This window comes from Vitis riparia, chromosome 7, assembly GCF_004353265.1.
Source record: "Vitis riparia cultivar Riparia Gloire de Montpellier isolate 1030 chromosome 7, EGFV_Vit.rip_1.0, whole genome shotgun sequence".
In the NCBI taxonomy this organism is placed as follows: domain Eukaryota; kingdom Viridiplantae; phylum Streptophyta; class Magnoliopsida; order Vitales; family Vitaceae; genus Vitis; species Vitis riparia.
The window spans coordinates 5,935,403-5,960,133 of NC_048437.1; the positions used below are offsets into that span (position 1 = coordinate 5,935,403).

Genomic DNA, 24,731 nt, shown 5'->3' on the forward strand with positions numbered 1-24,731 from the left:
ATATCATTTTTGTCATATATTAAACATGAGGGTAACTTGCCCTAGTTGGGGACACTGTTGTTTCCCTTCGTTTAAAATTCTAATAAATTGGTGATAATGCCGAAAATTTCCCCCCAAAAAAAATCTTAAGTTCAAGATCCACTGTTGCTTCTCTTCATTTAAAATTTTAATAAATTGGTGATGATGTTGAAAATTCCCCAAAAAAAACCTCAATTGACTTTCCATTCGCAATTTTTTGTTGCCCATGACCAATATGTGACACAAAAAATGGGTTTTGAAGATTATTTGGGCTTAATGGAGTATGTTTGAATACACCATTGTTTATAAACTTGCATTTCATCTTAAACTTAATAGTAGGATATTTCTTAAGTCTTAAAAGAGTGTTTTGTAAACAAAGCCTAAAGAGGAGTTAGTTTGAAAATACCGATTTCTTAAAAGTTTTGATGTAAATATCTTGGAATCATAATGTAAGTGCAAGGTTTGAAAGCTTGTCTTAAAAGCTTTGTTAGTGAAACCTTCACTAGATTGGAGCTCGAGTAAAGTGGACATAGGTCAAATTATATTAAAATACTAAGAAAATCTTGAGTTTACATGTTTTGTATCTTATCTCTATTTACTTTAAGTCAATGTTTCGTGTTTTGTTGGACCGATGAACGAAGTGAGGCAGGTTATTCAAGAATCGATTTTTTTTTAGCAAAATGGGTCAAATCTCTCGACAACCATTTAGTTTATAATAGATGTAAAAATGTTTATAAAGCTGACGACAGGTTCATAGAAGGATAATCGCTCAACTTTGATACACTTTACTTGTGTTGAAACTTATATATATATATATAATACAATTTTTTTTCATTTCCAATAGCTTTTCATATTTAAATATTTATTTTGTTTACTAAATTTTAAATATTAATACATTTATATAAAAATGAATAAATAGTATTATAAATATTATTAATTCTAATAAAATATATATTATATATTTATGACATCACCGATTCAACTGTAATTTTACCATCGGTCCAACTAGTGAATCATGAACTAGTAACTTTTTCGGTTCATTGTTCGATCTGGTTTTAAAAACATTGGTTTCTTGTATTCAAAATGCCATAATTTACAAAAAGGATTGATATCTAATTCACCTCCATGAATGTATATTTAGATTGGATTAGAACCATAAATAAATAATTTCATATTATTAATTAAATTAATATTTCATTTTATTTTTGGAATTATTTATTTCACTTCAACTAACAGAAAAATCAAATCCAAAATATTGTCACATATCATGCACTAAACAAATATTTCATTTATGTGTGAGTGTCACTTTTAGTATTTCTATGCACTATTTGTTACTTTTGGCAACCCTTTTTGTGTCTACCATTGAAGTCATTAATTTCACTTATTTTTATTGACTTGTTAATAAATGAAATGGTGAGAGAGTAAAAAAAAAGAAATAAATTTGACTAAATAATTAAATTGATATTTCATTTATGTGTTAAGAGTCACTTTTGGTATCTCCATATTTCAGTGTTGCTCTTGGTATCTACTTCTGTGTCTAGGTGTGAAATCAACAGTCTTGCTCATATTTTCATAAGAATGGGATGGCTTATAAAGAATAAAATAATAAAATTAATGTTATTAATTAGGCCAAATAATGCCTTATTTTTTCCCTATTTTTGTTAATAATTATGAAATTAACTTGTCCTACAATTTTCCTACCTTTCAACCTAAGTGACACTGATTCATTAACAATAGCATGACAACTTGGTAATTTTAAGTCACACCCATCTTCTTATTTCTACCTTTTTAGGAGGAATTAATTACCTTCTTATTTTTTGTCCTTTGGATACATTGGGTGTCATATCTCACCAGATCTTATAAGCTTCCTTTGGATTTTGGAAGAAAAAAACTAAAAAGGAAAAAAATTGTGAAAGGAAAATATAGAAAGAGTTTAAATTCAAGAAAATTTTCATTAGCTTTTTTATTTTTATTTTTATTTATTTATTTATTTATTTTTGTTTTTTCAATTTGCATAGCAAACCAAAAATAGAAGTTGAAATGATTCATTTGCTTTCCCTTAAATACTTTCATCATCAAAAGAAGCTTAGTTTCATTGCATCGTGACTTTAGAATTGTTGAGAAATCACTTGAAATTTGAATTTTATGTTTAGGAATTCAAATATAAAAAAATAAAATTTTTAATTATTCATGTATTATTTATTTATGTATAATATAAAACTTTTTATAATATTCTTCTTATTTTTAATGTAAAAGTTTTTAAAATATTTATAATATTTTTCAATTATTATATAAAATATTATAAAAAATAACTAAAAATACGATTGATAATAATTTTAAAAAGTGTTTTTAGTTTTTTTAATATTTAAAAAAATAAAAAAATTTATATGTCAAAATGACTAAAAACACTTTTTAAAATTACAGTTAAAAACACTTAAAAAAACACTTCAAATTTATTCAAAAAAGGTAATCTAAATAAAATAATAAAAAATAAAAAAAATAGTCAAATATGTATTTTTGGCTTTAAAAAAACTGTTTTATAATCTAACTAAGAGCTTATTGTTTTCAAGAACAGTTCCACTTAAGGTGGTACAGAATCCAATTTCACTTTTGACTACGATTTCAACAACACAAGCCTGTTTTAAAAGGTACGTAGATAAGAGGCTGAAGGTCATAACATTGGCGTAAGAGGCCAAAGGTGAATATATGCTATATACCCACGACATAATAGAGCAAATAACTAAAGCTTCTTATTTTCTTATCTCCTTGTACGGTTGTACGTACCCTGAAGAATATGAGCTGCTTCATTAATGGTTCTTGCTTTAGAGTTTTAACCCAGAATTCCCAAAAACATCCATGGCTGATTTGAAGCATATAACAAAGGATGAGGAAAGTCATTTTATTCACCATCATCATTGAAACAATTCAAACAAAATAAGATTGGGATTTTCAGCTTAATGCCCTTTATTTCCAAACAATATCACATATATAGAACTGGTCACCTATGGCTGCGGACAACTATGTGAAAATCCTCCAAAAAATTCACTCAGAACCTCCTCCTCCCTCCATGGAATTATTCTTGGTTGGGTTAGAAGCAGAGGGATCATCAGGTTCAACTGTGTTTAGATCCGGGAGTGGTCTTGGGGTACGAGCCTTCTTCGAGAGCTCCTCACGTTGCTGGTACACTCTCTTCTTAAGATCCTCCATCAGAACCTTTAAAATCTGCAGTTGAGTGAGGTTAAGGTTCTCTACCGGTGTAAGCAACCAGGTCTTTGCCTTCATCTCCATCCCCATACGCTTGATGGCCTCCCCACGTTTTTTTTCGACTTCCAGTTGATCAAGCAGAGCATTGTATCGTTGGATGAGCTCACGCAGATTGTCAGTTTGAACACTCTGATCACCAGCATCCAGTGCCTGGCTTTGCCCGTCATACCTGTTTATTACCGCCTCGACCGAGGGGTGGCCAAATGAGAAAGCCTTGCCACCTGGGGAGAAGGCAATGACTGCAGTTTCAGAATCACACAAGGTGGCAAGCTCACTCGCCTTCTTGAAAAGCCCGGATCGACGCTTAGAGAAAGTGACTTGCCGAGCGTCTGATGCTGAAATCAACTTCATCTCGATCTTCTTGCGACCCGCATTCGTCTTTCTCTCCATTTCTAAACGACTCGAAGAAGAATCGAAAGCTAGGTTCCCTTCACACGGAGGCCAACCACAGTTACTTATAGGGCTCTCTAACTCCCACTTGGCCAGGTCTGACGTTTCAGGAAATTAATTTCAAAAAAAATCTTATCAGATTAATGTACATATTATGAAAATTATGCATATCAACCTGTCCTAGGACTTGAACTTCTTAGATAAGCTCTACTCCACATCTGGATCTTAAAGCATTAGACTCAGCAAACTCCCTACGGAAAAAGAATACCACACATACAATCTTAAGAACAGTTAAGAAAATAATGTACCCAACTAAATAATTTTTCTACCCTCCATGAAGCTATGATGTTTATAAGCTTAGCTATTTGGCAAAATGAGACATTACTCCGTCGAGAAGCCAGCTGTTCCACAGTCAACCTAGCAGCGCTTTTTTCCAATGGCCTTAAATCACATAGTGATTATCATTTTGCAAAAATGGGTAAGTACAACTTTCCTTTTGTTGAGAAACTTCCCTTCTATGTAAGGTGGTGGGTCCCGTTGTTTTAACCTGAGAAATCCCAATAAAAAGTGGTCCTTCTCTTAACTCGTACGTCTTACCATCTTTTCGACATCCTAGAGTTGAATACATTGGCACCGACATCAACTGCCAACCCCATTCCCGATGAGACTTTTTTTACCTAAACAAAGTTAGGAAAAAAACCATACATCCATAGGAACTTCATACTTATGAAGAAGCTAACATCCGAAGCAATGCAAATCCTAGGCTAAGTAAAGAATAAAACCAAAATTGAAAGTCTAACACCCCACTCTATGGAAGAGAACTTCATCATGGAATAGAACAAGACATCAGTGTTTACCTCATAATTTCTCTTCAAATTGATAAATTATAGTTTTTTCATTTATTTTTTCATTCGTTTATGTATAGAATATATATAGAGGGTAATCATCATTATAAGAATGAGAAAGAATGATACAAGGAAAGAATAATGTAAGGAAATAACAACTAATATTCTAATATGTCAACTTTCCTAATATTTTAATATTCCTAATATCTCAACTTTCCTAATATCTAAACATTCATAATATTTCAACACTGAATGATATAAGGAAAGAATGATATAAGGAAAACATTCCTAATATCTCAACACTCTCCTTCAAGTTGGTGTATAGATGTCACACATGCCCAACTTGTCTAAAAATTTTGAGAACACTTGACTTGAGACAGCTTTGGTGAAGATATCGATCAATTGATCTTCTGATCGAATCTTAGACAATTCCACAATCTTATCATCCAATTTTTCCTTAATGAAGAATCTATCCACCTCGACATGCTTTGTACGATCATGTTGTACTGGATTATGAGCAATGTCACATGCGGCTTTATTGTCACAAAACAATTGGATTGGTTGCCTAGATAGGTAACCTAAATCCTGTAAGAGGAGTCTTAGTCATAATGTCTCACAAAGTCCTAGAACCATACCTCTAAATTCCGCTTCTGCACTTGAACGAGCAACGACATTCTGCTTCTTACTTTTCCATGTCACAAGATTACCACCTACAAAGGTAAAGTAACCAGATGTAGATCGCCTATCATCCATTGGATCGGCCTAATCAGCATCAGTATATACTTCTATACTTTGATGATCAACATTTTTAGCGAACAAAATTCCCTTCCCATGAGCATTCTTCAAATACCTCAAAATACGCATGACTGCATTCATATGTTGCTCTCCAGGATTATGCATGTATTGACTCACTACACTCAATGCATAAGCAATATCTGGTCTTGTATGAGTTAAGTACATTAATCTCCCCACAAGTCTCTAGTATATTCCCTTATTGGTTGATACTTGATTAGGCTCAACACACAATTTCAGACCTTCTTCTATTAGTGTATTAACAGGTTGACATCCCGACATTCCAGTCTCCTGTAAAAGATCTAAGACATACTTTCTTTAAGATAGAAAAATTCCTTCACTTGATCGAGAAACTTCAATCCCAAGAAAGTATTTCAGATGACCTAGATATTTCATTTCGAATTCTCTAGATAGATAATTTTGTAGAACTTTTCTTTATTCAGGATTATTTCCTGTAACTACCATGTCATCCACATATACGATGAGTGTTGTAATCTTGTCATGTTGTCTTTTCAGGAACAAAGTGTAATCTGAGTTACTTTGACGATAGTTAAAAGCTCTCATTGACTTTGTGAACCTTTCAAACCATGTTCTCGGGGATTGCTTTAACCCATACAATGACTTCTTCAATTTGCACACCTTCTGACATTGCTTTTCTGACACCATGCATCCTGGTGGAAGATCCATATATACTTCTTCAGATAACTCGCCATGCAGAAATGCATTTTTCACATCGAACTGTTGTAATGGTCAATCCAGGTTTGCAGTTAAAGACAGTAATACTCGAACTGTGTTGATCTTAGCTACAGGTGCAAATGTCTCTGTGTAGTCAATTCCATAAGTTTGAGTGTACCCTTTTGCTACCAGTCTTGTTTTAAATCGTTCAATACTACCATCTGCCTTGTACTTCACAGTATAGATCCAACGACACCTAACTGGCTTCTTTCCTGGTGGACATTCTACGAGTTCCCATGTTTCATTCTTCTGCAATGATTTCATCTCTTCATTCATGACTGCTTTCCATTTTGGATCAGCTAAGGCTTCCTGCACACTGTTAGGAATAACTACAGTAGATAATTGATTTACAAATGACTTATTTGATTCAGACAAACGATGGTTAGACACATAGTTGCTCATGAGATATTTGACTTTGGTAGACAATTCAGGTTCATATGTGGGTTTAGGAATACCTCTATTATGATGGTGTGGTAACCATTTCATGAATGGATCAGGTTCTCAGCAGACGACAATTGGTTTGGTATTTCAATGAAGGCATCTTAAAATCCAAATTGTTCAGATGGTTCAATTGTACTGTCTTTCCCCTCTTCTATCACTTCTTCAGCTTTTGGGTGGTCATTACTACTTGGTTCTAGAGTTGTACCATTCATATCCAATTCACCCGCTTCCTGGTTCACTAGTTCAGATTGTCCAGATTCATCATCCTTAGAGATATGATAATTATAATCGAGAGTCTGAATTTCCTTATGGTACTCCCCCTGAAGTTCAAACTCAGATGAAAAATACATCGAATCTTCATGAAACACCACATCCATTGTAATAAACATTCATCGAGTTGGAGGATGGTAACATCGATATCCCTTTTTGTGCAATGCATATCCAACAAACACACATTGCAATGCATGAGAAGTTAACTTGGTGCATTGGTGTTTGTGTAGATGCACAAATGCCACGCAACCAAAAACACGAGGAGGTAGATTTGTGACAGTTGGGGCAACTAAGGCATTAGTAAGAGCTTGGAGAGATGTTTGGAAGTCATTTGAAATAGAAGGTACCTGATTGATCAAGTATGCGGGAGATGTAATTGCTTCTCTCCAATAAGATATCGGTATTTTTGCTGTTATCAAGGAAGCACGAACAACCTCTAACAAGTGCTGATTTTTCCGTTCAGCGACTCCATTTTGTTGGGGTGTATTGGAACAAGTAGTTTGATGAATGATGTCATGTCTTTCCAAACACTTGTGAAGATCATAACTCTGATATTCTCCACCATTATCACTACACAGAACCCGGACCTTTGCATTGTATTGAGTTTCAATCATTTTATGAAATTTTTGAAACAACAAGTTCACTTCATCTTTGGTCTTCATCAAACATAACCATGTCATTATGGTACAATCATCAATAAAAGTAACAAACCAACGTGAGCCACTCAAAATTGGGACTTTGGATGGGCCCCAAACATCATAATGTATAACCATAAAAGGAAACGGACTTTTATTCAAAATTAACGGAAACGAAGCACGATGACTTTTAGTCAATTCACAAATATCACAACGGAAACCAAAAATATCACTCTTTGCAAACAAACTTGAAAACATTTTTTTTAAATAACCAAAGGAAGCATGTCCCAGACATCGATGCCACAACCAAATTTCAGACTTTGTCTTCTCTCCCTCAGATTCATTTGTCATCAAGGCTTGTTGCAACTTATTTGAATCATTTGACTACAAGTCCAAGTAATAGAGTTTTCCCCGCTTAATACCACAACCAATCGTCTGTCTTGTTTGGATGTCCTTAATAACACAAAATTCAGGATAAAAAATGACAATACAAGATCAGGCTACAATGATTTGAGAAACTGACAAAAGATTATAATCTAAAGATGAAACAACTAAAACAAAATCCAAATTCAAAGTATCAGTAAGAGTTAAGGATCCTTCCTTAATGACTGGGGTTGTGTTACCATTGGCTGTGGAAACAATTTTTTGTGAGGAAGATCTAAGGGGTGAAACCTGTCTAGAATCAAAAGTCATATGATCTGTAGCACCAGAATCAATTATCCATGCACTATTAATAATAGGTGTAGAAGTATTTAAAAACTTACCACCATAATCTGTAGCAGCTACCAATGCAGAGGCTTTCTCAACAACATTAGCCTCTGTTTTTATTTCGGCAATAGTTGCAATTGAGGTTTTCTTGGAATCCTTCTTCCATTGATCATGATTATTATCATTAATAACAAAGTGGTGATAACCTAAACATGATTTAAAAATCCATGGTTCAAACCATCGGTTCCTTATTGTTTTCCTGGTCATACCAAGAGTCGTTGCTTTGAAATTGTGGGATATCCAGACTGGTGGGATCAGTCTTATTGCAGTGAGTGCATTTGAAGGTTGACTTATCAATATTAGGGTTTGTCTTAGGATGGTTGATCATTGTTGGACTACCATAGCAACAAAATATCCAGGATTTCAATTACATGGCTCTGATACCATCTTCAAATTGATAAATAGTAGTTTTTCATTAATTTTTTTCATTCGTTCATGTACAAAGTATATATAGAGGGTAATCAACATTCTAAGAATGAGAAATAATGATACAAGGAAATAACAACTAATATCCTAATATCTCAACTTTCCTAATATCTCAATATTCCTAATATCTCAACTTTCCTAATATCTAAACATTCCTAATATCTCAACACTAAATGATATAAGGAAAGAATGATATAAGGAAAACATTCCTAATATCTCAACAATTTCTGCTTAATCGTCCTGACAATTTAGCTTATGGGATAAAAAAGCAAAACTCAAGTTAAGAAATTTGTATTCATTAAATGGTTAATATAGTGTGCCATAACATAGTAGGGCCAGTGTGTTTTTGTGTGTGTGGATGCATGAACAAGCAATGCCTAATAACATTTGTTCGACTACAAATAAAAATCTAGCTACTATTAAAAAAAAAAAAGTTTCTTATTTGAAAAACAATTGTTCAACTACAATTGTTTATTTAAAAAAATAACCAAATGAGGTTATTTTTAAGAGCTTAGAGCCTCGGTCTCTCAATTTTCTCCCGTATCAACAACACCTTGTAAACATTAAATTTTTTAATAAATTAAATTATCACTAAATCGGTGTTTAAAATTGTGACTTCCCAGTTCAATAAATTTTGGGTTTAGTAAGTGATGAGTCACACACATTGGACATGTGACATGTGTTCAAAAGGTAACACATGGCGAAATTTTAAAAACTACAAAACTTAATCTTGCAAATAAAGTCAAAATTTCTAATTTAAAAGAGAATTAAAAATAAATATTTTCCTATTGACAAATTTTCTTAATGAAAGAGACAAGTTGTTAAATTAAATAATCAAATTCTTTGAATTAAACAACTAAATATTAGGGGATTCCAAATTTAATTCCATAATTTTACTTATAAGTGTTACACACAATCTACATGAGAAGAGAGACTTTAAAAAGAAAAGAAAAGTCTTCACAAAACCCCCTTATAAATTCAAGAAACGTCAGAAGTGTTACACACACAATCTTTATCTTTTAATAAGTTTATTTGGAAATAAGTCACTTATAACCCTCGACTGATTTTTGAAATTAAGAAAATGTTTTTGTTGTCCTCTTTCAAATTGTGATCAAGGTGAATGAATCAAAGAGAAATATATATATATATATATATATATATATATATATATATATATATATATATATATATATTATAAAAGAATATTACCACAAAGATTGTATCCCCATAATTAGTTTTAATAAAAAAAAATTGTTTTACATATTTTTCTATTATTTTGTTTACATTGCAAGACTTCATGAAATTTGTGCATACATGTCTTCCTTTGGATAACAAACGAGAATTAAAATAAATTGACATATTAAATAACACATTATTAATTAAAGTAAACCTATCACTTTTTGTGAGTACTAAGGCCTTCTTTGGTAATTGTTTTCAAAAACAATTTTGAAAAATAGTTTTTGAGAATAATTTTTTAAAACAGTTTTTTGATTTTTTTGTAAAATAAAAGTTTATTTGAGAACCTCAAATGCTTTTAACATGTTTTTAAAAATAATTTTTATATTTAATACTTTATTTTTAATCATTGTACATATTTGTATATTTATTTATTAAATAGTCTCCAAAAAATAAGTGAAAACAAGTAAAAAAATATTATCTGAAAACACTCTGTTTTCTAATTGTCAACCATGTTTTTTAGTTTTTGTTTTGTTGGTTCTAGATAATAGAAAACTATTCTTGAAAATAATTGTCAAACAAGCCATAACTTTTTCATATGATTAGATTTTTTGAGAAGTTCTCCTCAACTATATCTCTCACTATTAAAGACTTGTAAGAAGCTCCTAAAGGTGGGCCATTATGCATTGAGAGCTTATCTACCTCACATCCTAATAAAACAAACCGACTCTTCGACTTTTGGAGCTTTCACCTATTGTCTCAAATCACATAAAATTTCAACTCAAAATACATCACTTGGTCTAGGCATGCATGCATCCAAAAATGAGAGTGTCATATACAAAAAGAAAAGAAACATTCATCCTTTTCTCTTGTCATAAGCCTAGAATTGAACCCACCCTTCTCAACCTTCTTAAAAAACAACTACAATATATATATATATATAAAGTGAGATTTTTATTTATTTATTTATTTATTTATTTTGTGTCTCAAACCCTTCAAAGCATTGAAATAACACTTTTGAGTTCCTCATTTACTTACATAGAAAAACTTTGTAATCGAAATTCAAAATAAACTTTCTTCATTCAATCTACTTTTGATTGAAATCCATACATCTTATCTATCATTGCTAAAATAAATCTCCGACTCACATGGTTATTTGTTTTCTCAATATCTAACTTACAAAATACCCTAACCCTAGAACTTTTGACGAATCGTATACCATGGCATCCAAAATTTTCCTATTCTCCACAAAGCTCTCTAGAAACTAAACACCATTTTATCTACTACTTTCTTAAGCGCATTAGCTAATATTTTTACTAACTTATATAAATGTACAAGCAAAGTGATAGGTTTAAGTTCTCTAATTGTTTGTAGGGGTTAGGAGAATAAGACTAAGAACATGATTATTTCGTGATATCCTACGGTGGATAGGAGGAAAATTTCTTGAGATTATATAAATATAGACTTCTCTTAATTTTGTAAACACATTTTAAAACCCGAGAGCTCCTTTAGACTCAGAGCGAACAATATGTACAAGGTGGAGTGCAAATTATTATAAATTGTATTAAAATTGACCCTTAACCCTAATTAAAAGGTTTATTTGACCCCATGGATGTCTATCTATTTGAATCATGTGAGATTATTTTAAAATTTGTAACAATTAAGTTATTTTTAAAATTAAATTTATAAGTGTTTTTAGGTTTGTTAGAATATTTTGAAAAACAACTAAAACTACGAAGAATATTTTAAAGAAATTTATATCATAAATAGCTACTTAATACATAGAGAATAAACTAATAAAATTATTTTTCATATTTAAGCTATAAAAAAAAAAAACTTTATTCTTAAAACAATTAAAATTATTTTAAAAACTATTTTAAAAAATTATTCTTTTAAATCTATTTTTAAAGACATCACCAAACAAAATTTTGAACTCCACCACAAAAATTCACTCAAAATTTTAAGATATTAAATAATAATATAGCATTTTATACAAATTTAACTCAAAGTGTCACATGCATAAATCAATAGAAAAATATTTAGGTACAGAGAATTGATACATATCAAAATTTCCATTTACATCATTGAATATGTATCAGACACTTTTCTGGCAGTGAGTCCCACCCAAAATCAATCACATATTTGATCATTTTGGCTGATAATGTCGATTGTCTGTTTCGATTTTCTCTTTGTCTCTGATAGACCGGATGTCAGTTGTCACAATGAAAATGAAATCAGGGGTGGGAGTGAAACATAGATCGAGAGACGGAGACGGCCGTGGGCCTTTCTTTAGAAAGTAGAAAGAGATAGTCTTGAAATTCGGGGCAAACTGGTCCTCACCCTCTCATTTTTCCAGGAGTGTGGGGTCTACACGGGATGATGATTCCAAAATCGCACTCCTTGCTTCCTCTCCTCTCCTCTCCTAATTGCCAAATCACCTGCCGGTCGCATTTGGACATCTTCGTTAATTATAATTTATAAATTTGATAAAAGTGTACCTTATTAGGTAATTTGATAATTATATCATTTATGATTAGACTTGTTTTTCAAAATATCTAACTTTTATTTTATTTTAAAAAAAAATGGAAATGAAATACGTGGCAAAGAAAAAGCATAGGATGCTTTAAGGCTTAATCTTCTACTTTGTCTTGTGATGTACACTTAGTCAAATGGCTACAATAAATCAAGTAAAAAAATTGTATGAATTAGTGGCGTTAAAAAAATCAGGCAACTCTAAAAAATGTGGGACCGTGAAATTTACAACTCAACAGAAGGATGCGGGTGATCGTAGCAAAACTCAGCCTCCCTGAGAACAGCTGTGTGGATGTTGAAAGTCCAGCCATGATTCACCGTCCGGTGGAGTGTGCTGGATTTGAAAATCGAGAGAGTCCACAACATCTTCGGTGCTCCAGCCCGCACGTAGCATCAGGAGGGACAGTACATGCACGTGCCACACCACGCCCTTGTTGTCTTTCGAAACGGCAGTTTTTTTGTCGTTTTGATCGCGGCCGTCCATCATCATCATCTCCCTCACCTCCTCCTCTCTCCACCCTCCATCTCTCAACCTCCAGAACAGTTCCTCCATGCAACAACCCAGTTCCCCGCTCCACCACCCCCGCGTCCCCCCACGCGCCCTCTCCACCGCCTCCGTCCAGAACTCAATTCTCCTCGCCGTCGTCGCCGCCCACGCCGGCGAGCTCACCTCCGTCTCCAGCCGGAAGAACTCCCCTTTCTGGAAGAATTCAGCCATGTCCAAGCTCCACATCCGAACATGTCCACCGTGGACGAAGAACACCGGATTTCCCGCCAAATTCGGGTTGGAAGGAATGTAACAGTGGCGATATATCGGAACAAGAACCGGAGCTTTCTTCAAGAACCGCCGGGCCAAAGCTAAAGCTTCGTCGGAATCAACAGGCTCATCGCCCCAAGATTTACACCAAAACTTCCCCATGGAAACCGCCTTACACACCTCCAATATTGGAAGACTGGTGAGGATCTCAAGCTGTTGGTGCGACGACGATCGCCAGTTGGGGAAGCCAGGGCCCACCGGAAGGCCTTCCTGGAGAATGGATCGGAGATCGGGAGGGAAGGTAAAGCCGAGAGAGGCTTCGATGGTGGAGAATTCTGAATCGGAGAGACCTTCCTGGATTGGAACGTTGCAAGCGGCGAGATGCTTTATTACGTTCTTGGCGTAGGCAGCGACGGAGAAGCAAACTCGCGTGGGTTTGGGTCTGATGGAGAGGAGAGATTGCGCATTCACCTGTGCCTGTGTTGTTGTTACAGTGGCCATTGAAGGTGGATAATAGGCAGAGAGATAGAGAGAAGAGGTTTGAAAGAAGAAGAAGCGGGTGGTAGTTGTTATAGGCTTATAGCGTAATGCGGGAGCGAAGGAGAAGGGTAGTGAGTGGCGTTGCAAAACAGCTTGGAGCGAAGGAGTCGGTGGGGGAGATATTCACAGGGATTTTGACTAAGTTAGGAGTGCAATGGAGGGGGTTGTGGAAGTCTTCATGGAATTGGCCGCTTTCGAAAGGAAACTCAAAACTGGGCATGGTTGAATGCAGCATGAAAGACGTGTTTTACCAGTTGCGCCGTTGACATTATCAGACTCCCCCTTTCTTCTTATTCCAAACACATCTCCTTTGGAATTCCCACCCCTTATCCATTCCATATGGGGGGACGGCCATTAACAACTTAATCATCGTCATATTTGAGAAAGCACTAGGGAGGGATGACTATTGAGTATTGACTGATGCTATACTCTTTATTTATCATGCGGATTTCTATTGATTAATTAATATTCATATACATACGCATCGGCAAGAATGGGATTAACAATCAAATCCGGCAAACCTAGATCGGACCATGGAGATTCCTAAGCTAGCTTATTCCTCCATGCCAAAATGCACGTTATAACTGAGCTCTCATAGTCATAGTCCTCCATTAAAAAACAAATGTATGTCCATATGGAGCCCCCTAATTTTTGTAACGCTACTCTTTTCATTGTCCCACTCTTTAATTGTCGAATTGATTTAAGCAATCACACTAATGGTATCATCAATTAATAATCTAATCACTAACAAGTACAAATAATAGTTGATGGCATTTGTATAATAAACATGCATAGATATGGAATAGTTCCATTTCAAAATTTCTTCATTTTGTTAAATGACGTAATTTTACCAAATGATTGGCAAACAAATAATCGTGACTCACATGCAAAAATTATAACACCTTCGCATCCGATCAAATGGTCTGGTGATTTTCGCCATTCTCCACGAGTGGTGCGGTGGTAGCTCTTATTCAATTCATTTAATAATTAACCAAACAAACCCATTGATGAATTTTAAAAAATTGTCCTACCATCACTGCCAAATGACAAATGGTCTCATTACACCACATGGTGTATAAATTTCAATGTCTTGTGGGAAAATGCCATAAATGTGGTGGAAATTCGGTACCAAGTTTTCTACCCAAAACCCAGAATTCATGGTACTGAGGGGACCCGTTCCTGTACTTCTTAAGAGTCCATGACAAAGGCGTAGGGCCTCTGGACTCATTTTCTTGGTGGGGCAAGAGCTTCTAGACTCTTGGACTTCACAAATCAAACAGACGTTTTGTGGGCACCATATAGCATGGACCACGGTTTCAGGTAAGGCTTTGAAATATTTATAGGCATAAATGTGAATTGACATTTGGGTTCAAATTAGTAGTTGAGGAATATTTTTGGGTCATGAGAGTACTTAATAGAGGCAACTTGCCTGTTGGACTTAGGGTTAGGTCATGACCCAAATCAATTTATTCAATGATGCAACAATTTAAGTGGGTTGATTTTTTTTTTTTTTTTTTTTTGCCCAAGAGGGAGGGAAAAGAATCAACTCTAGTGGGTGATATCAGGATCCAGAAGAGAGAACACGTGTCTTTGTCAAGTCATGTGTGCAAAAATTATGTAAATGGAGAGGAAGTTGATGAAGTTTAAAAGAATTTCAAGATAAAAGCTGTAGGATTGAATTGTATAGGATTCAAAATATTGCATGACGAGAATCAGTCCTACAAGCACTTTTGAAAATTCAAATGAACATGAAATTTCCAAAGATATGTTTTTCTCTATAACCAAACAACCCCAACAATGTCAACAAGTCATTATGTCTTCCCATCATCTAACACTCCTTAATCAGGTCAAGCCTCAGAGGAATATTGAACCTCCATCACTAGAATGGTCTAAAGCTTGTAGGTGAAATATTGAATAAACATACGATTCCCTGATAACGAAGAATGAGCACAAAAGTAGAGGATGACAACAATTTAGGGACAAAGTTTTGTATTGGGATAGATGATTGAGGTCAAGATAGTATCTACATCTGTGATGTCTATTCAATTTTACCAGTGCTTGATCCTGCTCTCCTACAAAATTTTGTGCATATTTCTCTTGTGCGTGTGGAAAGAAATATGCCCAAGCCAGCAGGAATATCTATTGTAAGCTAAAACTAGTATTGAAGCAAAAAGTATCACGGGCTCTTTAATTGAGGCAAAGATCTACAGCTGGTGGGCTGTTGAGCATCCATGTTGTAGACACCTTCATCTTCGGATGGAGCAATCTTCAGCACCTGAGCTGGCATCTTCCATATCCTCCACATCTACATCTTTCCCTGGCCCTCCTATTGCGGCATCTCCAAGATCTCTAGAAGCATCCTCTTCATGCCCAAAACTCCATCCAGGAATGACCTTACTTACCTGTCTGATAACACCACCATTATCGTAGAAACCTTGCGAGCTTATATTTAACACATTTCTTCCACAGTCTTCAAAGCTGATATTTGAAGGCCACCCAAGATTGGGGTTCGTTGCAGCTTCTATGTAAGTGCCGGAAGCACCCTCAGTTTTGATCTGCCTAACATGTGAATACAGAATTGAGAAGGCAGTTTTAGGGTCCTCAGGCTTATCACTACTTGTTCTCATGTCTGAGGAGGAATTGAGGCCAATGCTGCTTACTTGCACTCCAGGAATGTCTTGATGAACTTGACTATGAAATGGAGGCATCATTGGGTTGCTTCTGTCAATCTCAATGTTGTCACTACTGTTTATGAAGGCACATGTCATTTTTCCATCATCTTCTTGTTGCGTTGTAGCACTAGAGTGGTTTGCTTTTCCTTTATCTTCCACTTTGTTTAGGCATTCTTTCTCAAAATTGAGTGTCCTGGTATCAGATTGGACTTTCAATACTGCAGGTTTTCTACCACGAGTTCGGGGATGAGACTCATCCAAAGAAGGTAGTGCATCAACTGCAGGAATTGGTTTTTTTGGCCGTCCTCTCTTTGACGTCTGTCCAGCTAAAGCAGTCCCAATAGTTTGAGAAGTGGGCTCTTCCCCTGTCACTTTTGCAGATGAAGCCTCTGCTTCTAACTTCAATAAGCGGCTCTTGTAATCAGCCAATTCTGATTGCAACTGACCAATAACAGTCCACAGTTGAACATTCTGTGCTGACTGCATTCTCAGAACCAGAACAAACGTGTTTATTTCCACATTGTGAGATAATAAAATCACAGTAAACATAGCAGAATATTTTGAAGAAATAACAAAGAATTCATACTTGACTCTCCCAGAGTTGCTGGTGCTTCTGAGAAAGTTTTGCTGGTAGCTGGATTGTTCCTCTTTGAAAGTGTTGTTCAACAGTTGCCGAGCAGCCTGGCAATGGTGGTGGCTGTGAAGAAAAGTAGCTGCATGCGCCTGGGTAAGCATAGGTACAAGCAGGCTGCAATTGTTGTGTTTGACACCACCAAGATGAGGGATCCCAAGGACCTGTTAACAAGAAAAAGTCCAATTTCATATGATGCAGATCACAAACATTAGGCAGCACAGCAACAACTAAGAACAAAATGGGAAGCTATAGTAATTAAGTCGGAAACAAACCAAGAACAGGCATATGTTTTATAATAAATTGAAAACAATATACATGTCAATGTTCAGGCTATTTGTGAACAATTCACAGCCTACCAAATTATGCACTTTATACAAAAACCATGCTGGATGTGAGGGTTGGAATTTGGAACTGGGCATCCCAATTACATACCAATGGATTTGAAATTGGACCTAAATTGAACGAGGTAAACTCCACAATGCTACATTAGAAGCAAGATTATGGAGTTCAAATCCCCATATTCTAAACCAAATCCAATTCTGCCAACTAAAATGTGGTCCAAGGAAAATCATAATGTTACTTGATGAAGTACAGTATAAATGAAGGCACTAAAAGGAAAAGGAAAGAGTTTCATGTCAATATTGAGTAGAGAAATGACCAATGCTGAAAATTACCTGGAAATCCTGGATATGGGTATCCAATGTGGTAACAGAAACCTGGCATCTGTTGTTGGTTATTTGATGAAGTCCCTCCTCCATTGAGGGTAGAAACTTGCCAGTTAGCATCAGCTGTTCCTAGGGAAGTGAGTGGCTGATAAGAGGCAGGGGTATTAGTGCTGCTAAAATGATAACCAGGTCTCTGGGGAAGCCAAAATGGAGTGGTTGATTGGGCTAAATGCGGCGGTGGCTGGATGGGATATGGCTGCTGATGCGGTAATTGCTGATACCGGTTTAGGATGACAGGTGAAGGTGTTTGGGTTGGAATAGAGGGTCTAGAAATCAAGGACTGTTCCGCAGCATGTTGAGGTGTGTATGGCCATTGCATAATTGAAGGGTATTGTTGACTTAAGGAAGATGCATTTTCATGTGAAGGGCTACTAGTTACAGCATTCTTGGCAGCAAAAGCGACACCTGACTGGTTCTGTTCTTCCTTGCTCTGCTCACAATCAAACCCATATCATAAAAATATACAGAGGCTTCAACTAATACAGTTTATTGGTAAAACAGGCACCCGTCTAATACTTGTGTATCTCGTTATACAAGGAAACATAACATTTATACCATTTAATCACAAAAACAGAAAACGAAAAGGGAAAAAAAAAATGCTGCGCAAAAATGAAGATTGCTATTGTTTCTCATCTTCCTAAACCAAACCCCTCATAAACAAGTTGGATATTATCATTCCAGCAAAACCCTTCAATGCAATAGTCCTCTATTTCCTAGCAAACCCTTTTTCTTTTCCCCATTTTGTGTGTAAATGTTTCAGCTGAGAACAAACCCGAAAGGCAATAAAAAAATTAACAGAAACCACTCACATAAAATGAAAAGATGAAAGGACCCACAAAGGTCCATTAGCATTTGTGATTATGCAGATGCCATAACTAAACAAGGAAAATAGAAGAAACCCTCACTTGAAAAGCAGGAGAGGAAGCTGAAGAATCATACCAAGTGTTCGCTATTGGTGTCAAGTTCTTGACTAGCAGAAGCAGGAGTAGAAGTAAACTTGGGATCCTTCTTCTTCTTTTCCATGGCCTCGGAAGAAAAAGAAAACCTTCCCACCCCCTTTCTCTCTTGCTCAGAGAGATGACTGATCGCTAGTTTCTCTTGTGAGTGGTGAGTAAGTCGGTTCTCTCGAGTATGTTACCCTCTAGAGGCGGAAAGAGTATATAAAAACAAGGACCCATAAGGAAGAGCCAGCATGTCTTAAGAGAGAATGTGAAGGAATTTTTTTACAGCCTTTTATCTGTTTCTTGTTCTTGTTGCTCTTGTCCTCTGTCTGTTACAGCCAGACCTTTTATTGTTTTTGCTTTTACTTAAAATATATATATATAAATAATATTTTATTGAGTGAAGCAGTGCCGCCATTTGGGTATTCGAATATGGACAAGTGAGCGTCCTCACTCCTCAGAGACTTGACTCCTAAGAAACCCACTTCCCATTGAAGTGTTTTGGAAATTGCTCTGCCTCTATCTACATAGAACCAAACAGTGAAAAGACTTCCAAGGCGCCAGAAGATAAAGATCACAATAATACAGAAAAGGTGAAAAAAAAAGGTAAGGGAAAAATGGTTCGAATTTGGGAATTGGGTGAGAGTGAATAGACGATAAAGATCACAATAATACAGAATTCCCTGTTCCTCAATGTGTCCAAAAGGAAAAGGCTTGAGCCCAAGCCCAACAATGACTCATAGGATGTGACATCAGAGATTCCAGACCCAGGCCCACTACAATTTCATTAACAAAAAGGAATATTTGATTTGGAATTAGAAATTTGTATTAGAGAGATTATGAAATTAATTTTGATAGGGAAAAAGTTGGGAGTTGGAGGGATTTAGAGGGACAAGGTCACGGGAAAGGGCGATTGGTGCGTGGAAGACCACCCCTGCCCTCTCTCTCTTTGGTCAAACTCCAATTTTGTGTCCTTGATGCGCAAAAGGAGATAACCCATATTCCAATGCCTTCGCTCCGATTCAAATCAGTAATCCCACGTGTGACACCAAGGCAACTATAGAATATTGTCTTTTTCGATTAGAGTAGTACAGTGGGCCACTAATTGCTGATTAAGCAACGCATTGCCCGTAATGGGTGTGTGGCAAATGCCAAATGGGGGTTACTTCAATCTAGGCTATGTCTCCGCTAATTTAAATTATCATGGTCCTAGGTCAGTACAGGAACCTATTACGTGCTTTATGTCAATAAGTAAAAACTAACTTTGGATTTCTAACATTTTGAAACTTGGGGCATCAGATGTGACTAGTGAGAGATAAACAGCCTCGAGTCAATGTGCGTGCTCAATGTGTTGAAACTTGGGCTCCCATGAAACCCAACAGAAATCGGGTGGTGTTGAGAGCATTGCCCAATGTCTCAACGAATACGGGTTTCGGAGCTCTGTTTCCAAAAGGGTTATCTAGAGTTTGGACGGATGAAAGAGTCAAGATAAATGTGAAATTGATAATAATAAAAATAAAAAATAAAAACCCTTCTTACTTATTCTGTGAAGATATTACCATTTTTGGCGTCCCTTTATTTTTTCCCGTCCATGAAAAATGGATAGTTTTTTTAATGTGACACACGTTGATTTTCTAACCCCTAAGAAAATTTTAGATGGACAAAATGCAAGAGTGAAAAGACCTTATTAATCCGACTTCCTACCTGTTAGGAGCTCATGTGCAGTGAGGGATAATTGACATACTGGGGCTTATAAATCGTATTTGCGTACACAAAATTATCGATAAAAAGGCAAAAACATAAAAACGCAGATAAGTAGCAGTAGATATGCATGCCCAGGAAATAACACTTTTTACCGTTTTTGATATATAAACTCTTTTCAGCTCCCTTAAATCTCAATCACAATATCAATTCCTCGGCTGAGGAAATGCACTTCGATGTTCTACAAACATTCATGATCAATTCCAGGAAATTGACAGTACGTTTGGAAAAAGATACCCGCATTCATATATCATCACATAGCCTAGTACAAGATCAATCCATGGCAACAGCCAGAGAACCACATAAGAAAGACAAAAAACCACAGTAACACCACAAAATACCAGCAACAGATGGAAAGATGATTTAACTCATTAAACATAGTATGGTTTGTCTCAGTACTCGTCTCCCTCGTCACCATCTTCACCCTCAGCCGACTCCGCACCTACCTCCTCATAATCCTTCTCAAGGGCAGCAAGATCCTCACGGGCTTCAGAGAACTCACCTTCCTCCATACCCTCACCAACATACCAGTGCACAAATGCCCTCTTTGCGTACATGAGATCAAATTTGTGATCAATGCGTGAGAATACCTCTGCAACACTGGTAGAATTTGAAATCATGCACACAGCCCTTTGCACTTTGGCAAGATCACCACCCGGAACAACAGTTGGGGGCTGGTAGTTGATACCACATTTGAATCCAGTCGGGCACCAGTCAACAAATTGGATGGTGCGCTTGGTTTTGATGGTGGCCACAGCTGCATTGACATCCTTGGGGACCACATCACCTCTGTACATCAAACAGCAAGCCATGTACTTGCCATGTCGTGGATCACACTTGGCCATCATGGATGAAGGCTCAAATGCACTATTAGTGATCTCTGCTACAGAGAGCTGCTCATGGTAGGCCTTCTCAGCTGATATGACAGGGGCATAGGATGAAAGCATGAAGTGGATCCTGGGGTATGGAACCAGGTTAGTCTGGAATTCAGTCACATCCACGTTTAGGGCACCATCAAACCTTAGAGAGGCAGTCAGGGATGAAATCACCTGAATCAGACATTAAAAGTTAGTGCACTAATTGATTCATACGTGAGATAAAGCAAAGAGTGCAATAACATAAGACAAATACCTGAGAAACTAGGCGGTTAAGGTTGGTATAGGTAGGGCGCTCAATATCAAGTGAGCGCCTGCAAATATCATAAATGGCCTCGTTATCAAGAAGCACAGCAACATCAGTGTGTTCCAGGAGAGAGTGCGTAGAGAGGACACTGTTGTAGGGCTCCACCACAGAGGTTGAAACCTGTGGTGAGGGATAGACAGTGAAGCCAAGCTTGGATTTTTTGCCATAGTCCACTGACAGTCTTTCTAGTAGAAGTGAGCCCAAACCTGAACCAGTCCCCCCACCCACAGCATTAAAAACCAGGAAGCCTTGCAGACCAGTGCAGTTGTCAGCGAGCTTGCGGATGCGATCCAAGCAAAGATCTACAATCTCCTTGCCAACTGGTACAGAATAGAAACATTAGCCTACAACTTGTGTAAGGAAAGAAGAGAGGGCCAGAAGGGGCACAGAATAATTACTGGTGTAATGGCCACGTGCAAAGTTGTTAGCTGCATCTTCCTTGCCACTGATAAGCTGTTCTGGGTGAAAGAGTTGGCGGTATGTTCCAGTCCTTACTTCATCAATGACAGTGGGCTCAAGATCAACAAAAACCGCACGGGGAACATGCTTCCCAGCACCAGTTTCACTGAAGAAGGTGTTAAAAGCATCATCTCCCCCTCCAATGGTCTTGTCACTTGGCATCTGGCCATCAGGCTGTAAAAGGCATGAAAGCTTAGAAATCTCATGAGTGGAAAAAATATAGAAAATAAAGAAATCAAAGAGGACACAATTGGCTATATTAGTGTAAGAGGGTATTTAAAAATACATTATGGCACTATATTCCCAACACATTCCTCATCATTTTAAACAAATTGATGCACATCAAGTGAACTGCAGTGCAAAGTATGAAGTACAGACCATAAACGATATCAGTCCATATCCTATGAAAAAATAAGTAGAAAGCTGGAGCTTAGTTTTTCAGTCACAATTTCAATGAAAATGGAGGGTACAATGACAAATGGATGTTACATGGAAAACATCAATGGTACAGCTCCTAGCTCCTAAGTGATAGGAATGACATTCAAACAGAGCAATACAATATATTTTAGTTCAGTCAACAAGAAAAATTGCAGTAAAACAACAGAAAAATGGATGTGATTAAACATGATAGTCTATTTAATTTCAAAACTTGGCAATGAACTACATCGTTTTTCTTTTTTGCATTTCGCTAAATTACTAAAAAGGAAAATCCTCAACAAACCAAGAACCATTCAGAGTTGTTAGGCCACCAATTTGACCCACAAGTTTAAACCATTGTGCAATGGTAAGTTGACAATGTATATTAAGATGTAAAGTCCTAACACCCTGCCTCAAGTGCAAACTTTTTTGGGCTTGCATATGATTTCAATAAATTAGGGAAAATAAACAATTTAATGAGGTTCAGATTCAAGGCCTTCCATGGACTAAGGCTAGGATAACATGATAGAATACCAATTTGACTTATAAACTTAAGAATTAGGCAATGGAGGACTAACAATGAATTTGTCCTTACCAGAATCTCCAATATCCCATACAACCTCTTGCACTGGAGGTGAAGTGCTAAAAGCCTAAAACAGGGTGTTTCCAAAATTTTAGAAAGGAAAATCCAGAAAACTCAAAATATTCCATCCAGATTTTTCTCATCCAAATTTTACAACATTTCCATTGAAAGCTCCCATAAATCCAAATACAAATTTAGTTAACTGGTAGTTGATTCATTCACATCGGCAAACAAATTTTGAAAGAGAAATAAAAAGGACAAGACCAGTCAATTTAAAACCGCAGTAGAATCAAAGCTAGCGGTATACTTGCATTTCTTAATTTATCTGTAAGATCATTGTAGATAAAGAAAACAGGTCTGAAGGAAAATAGAAAAAACGTCAACGCTACATCTTGAAAACATTCTGAGATCCAAATGATTGAATGGCATGATCCAACCAACATAGCACCTCAAAGTTTACAAAAACCCTAGCGGTAACTGTCTGCTAATGTACGTTACACAACGCAGAAAACCCTAGATCCAGTAAACTGTGATCATAATGCCGACAAAATACAGATACTCCAGTACTCAAATTAGCATTTCTTCACACCTCTCCAACATTCAACACAGGATCTGGTAGAAATGTTCAGAACATATAACAGAAACAACAATTCTCTGTCTAAAAATTGGAAGAATTCTAGAGCAAATATGATCTAATCGCATCAAATCATTAGCCATTATAAAAATCATAGCAGACTAGCAGTAAGTTCTCGTCATACGGACCATACAACAAAACCAAGATCTAATGAAATACAGAGGAAATGGAGTGAAAGAGGAAATTTGAAGGAGAAACCATCGAATTGAAAAACGAAAATGTCGTTTCGTTACCTGAATGCCATGCTCGAGGCAGTATAGTTCCCAGCACGCATTGCCGACCTGAATACCGGCCTGGCCGATGTGAATCGAAATGCACTCTCTCATTTTCAGATACAAAGAAGAAGAAAACGAACGAGAAAAAAAAAATGATAAAGGAAACGAAGAAAAGAATGAGAATGGCGTTTATCAAGACGCCTCCCCTCCAATTCAAATCCTGGTCTCTGAGAGGGCTCCCGTTTGGGTTTATATAGCGGGAACAAAGATCCGAGTGACTGTGTTAACCGTGGTTAGTTTTACCAAGGGTGAAACACCAGCAATGCATAACCCAATTTAACCCTTGGCTTGTACACCCTTTTTTGTGGGGTCATCATGGAGAATTAAACGACGTCGGCGGGTGAACCGCGGACCGTGGTATTATTCCTTCTTAGTTTAGAAGGCAAGAAAGAGATGATGGGGATGGAGAAAAATAGGCTGATGTGCTCTCCCCGCGTGACTTTACTGCGTCATAAATATCAGCACACATTAGTATTAGGGTTTGACCTAGACGTAGGATTTTATGTAAACCTGTAATAGGTGTTGTTTATTTGGTCCTAAAATTTTGAGTCACACAATGAAAGGTTTCGATTTAGAAGAATGATTGCGACATCCAAATTAATTAAGGAAAAAGGTTTTTCACATGGTAAACCCTTTTTAATTGAGCACACGATTTTAAAATAGTAAGGATCAATAAGCTCAAGAGTAGACAATTTTCATGTAAGAATGTTAGGTTTGGTTTAAAATAATTTTAAAAAATAATTTTTTATAATTATTTTATGACGTTTTGTAAATTAAATATCTATTAAAAAATCTAAAACATTTTTAATATGCTTTTTTAAATAAATTTTATATGTATATGTTTTATTTTTAATTATTC

At 36.2% G+C, this 24,731-nt stretch overlaps 4 protein-coding genes across 4 annotated transcripts; all 4 read right to left on the minus strand.

Annotated features, from left to right (window-relative positions):
- Positions 1–3,060: 3,060 nt before the first annotated feature.
- LOC117917321 (agamous-like MADS-box protein AGL61) lies at positions 3,061–3,672 on the minus strand. The gene has a single exon (XM_034833556.1). The coding sequence runs from the start codon at positions 3,670–3,672 to the stop codon at positions 3,061–3,063; it is 612 nt and encodes a 203-aa protein (XP_034689447.1).
- Positions 3,673–11,757: 8,085 nt separating this feature from the next.
- Positions 11,758–13,900, minus strand: LOC117917868. Its single transcript, XM_034834314.1, has 2 exons — positions 12,522–13,900; positions 11,758–12,198 (listed from the first exon to the last, which is right to left on the minus strand). Exon 1 carries the CDS (start codon positions 13,548–13,550, stop codon positions 12,558–12,560), a length of 993 nt encoding a protein of 330 aa, XP_034690205.1. The 5' UTR covers positions 13,551–13,900; the 3' UTR covers positions 11,758–12,198; positions 12,522–12,557.
- Positions 13,901–15,343: 1,443 nt separating this feature from the next.
- LOC117918473 lies at positions 15,344–18,813 on the minus strand. Its single transcript, XM_034835164.1, has 4 exons — positions 18,560–18,813; positions 17,570–18,050; positions 16,848–17,056; positions 15,344–16,741 (listed from the first exon to the last, which is right to left on the minus strand). The coding sequence occupies exons 1-4, from the start codon at positions 18,641–18,643 to the stop codon at positions 15,836–15,838; spliced, it is 1,680 nt and encodes a 559-aa protein (XP_034691055.1). The 5' UTR covers positions 18,644–18,813; the 3' UTR covers positions 15,344–15,835.
- Positions 18,814–20,395: 1,582 nt separating this feature from the next.
- LOC117918474 (tubulin alpha chain-like) lies at positions 20,396–24,136 on the minus strand. Its single transcript, XM_034835165.1, has 4 exons — positions 23,831–24,136; positions 21,903–22,137; positions 21,454–21,824; positions 20,396–21,371 (listed from the first exon to the last, which is right to left on the minus strand). The coding sequence occupies exons 1-4, from the start codon at positions 23,921–23,923 to the stop codon at positions 20,715–20,717; spliced, it is 1,356 nt and encodes a 451-aa protein (XP_034691056.1). The 5' UTR covers positions 23,924–24,136; the 3' UTR covers positions 20,396–20,714.
- Positions 24,137–24,731: the final 595 nt, after the last annotated feature.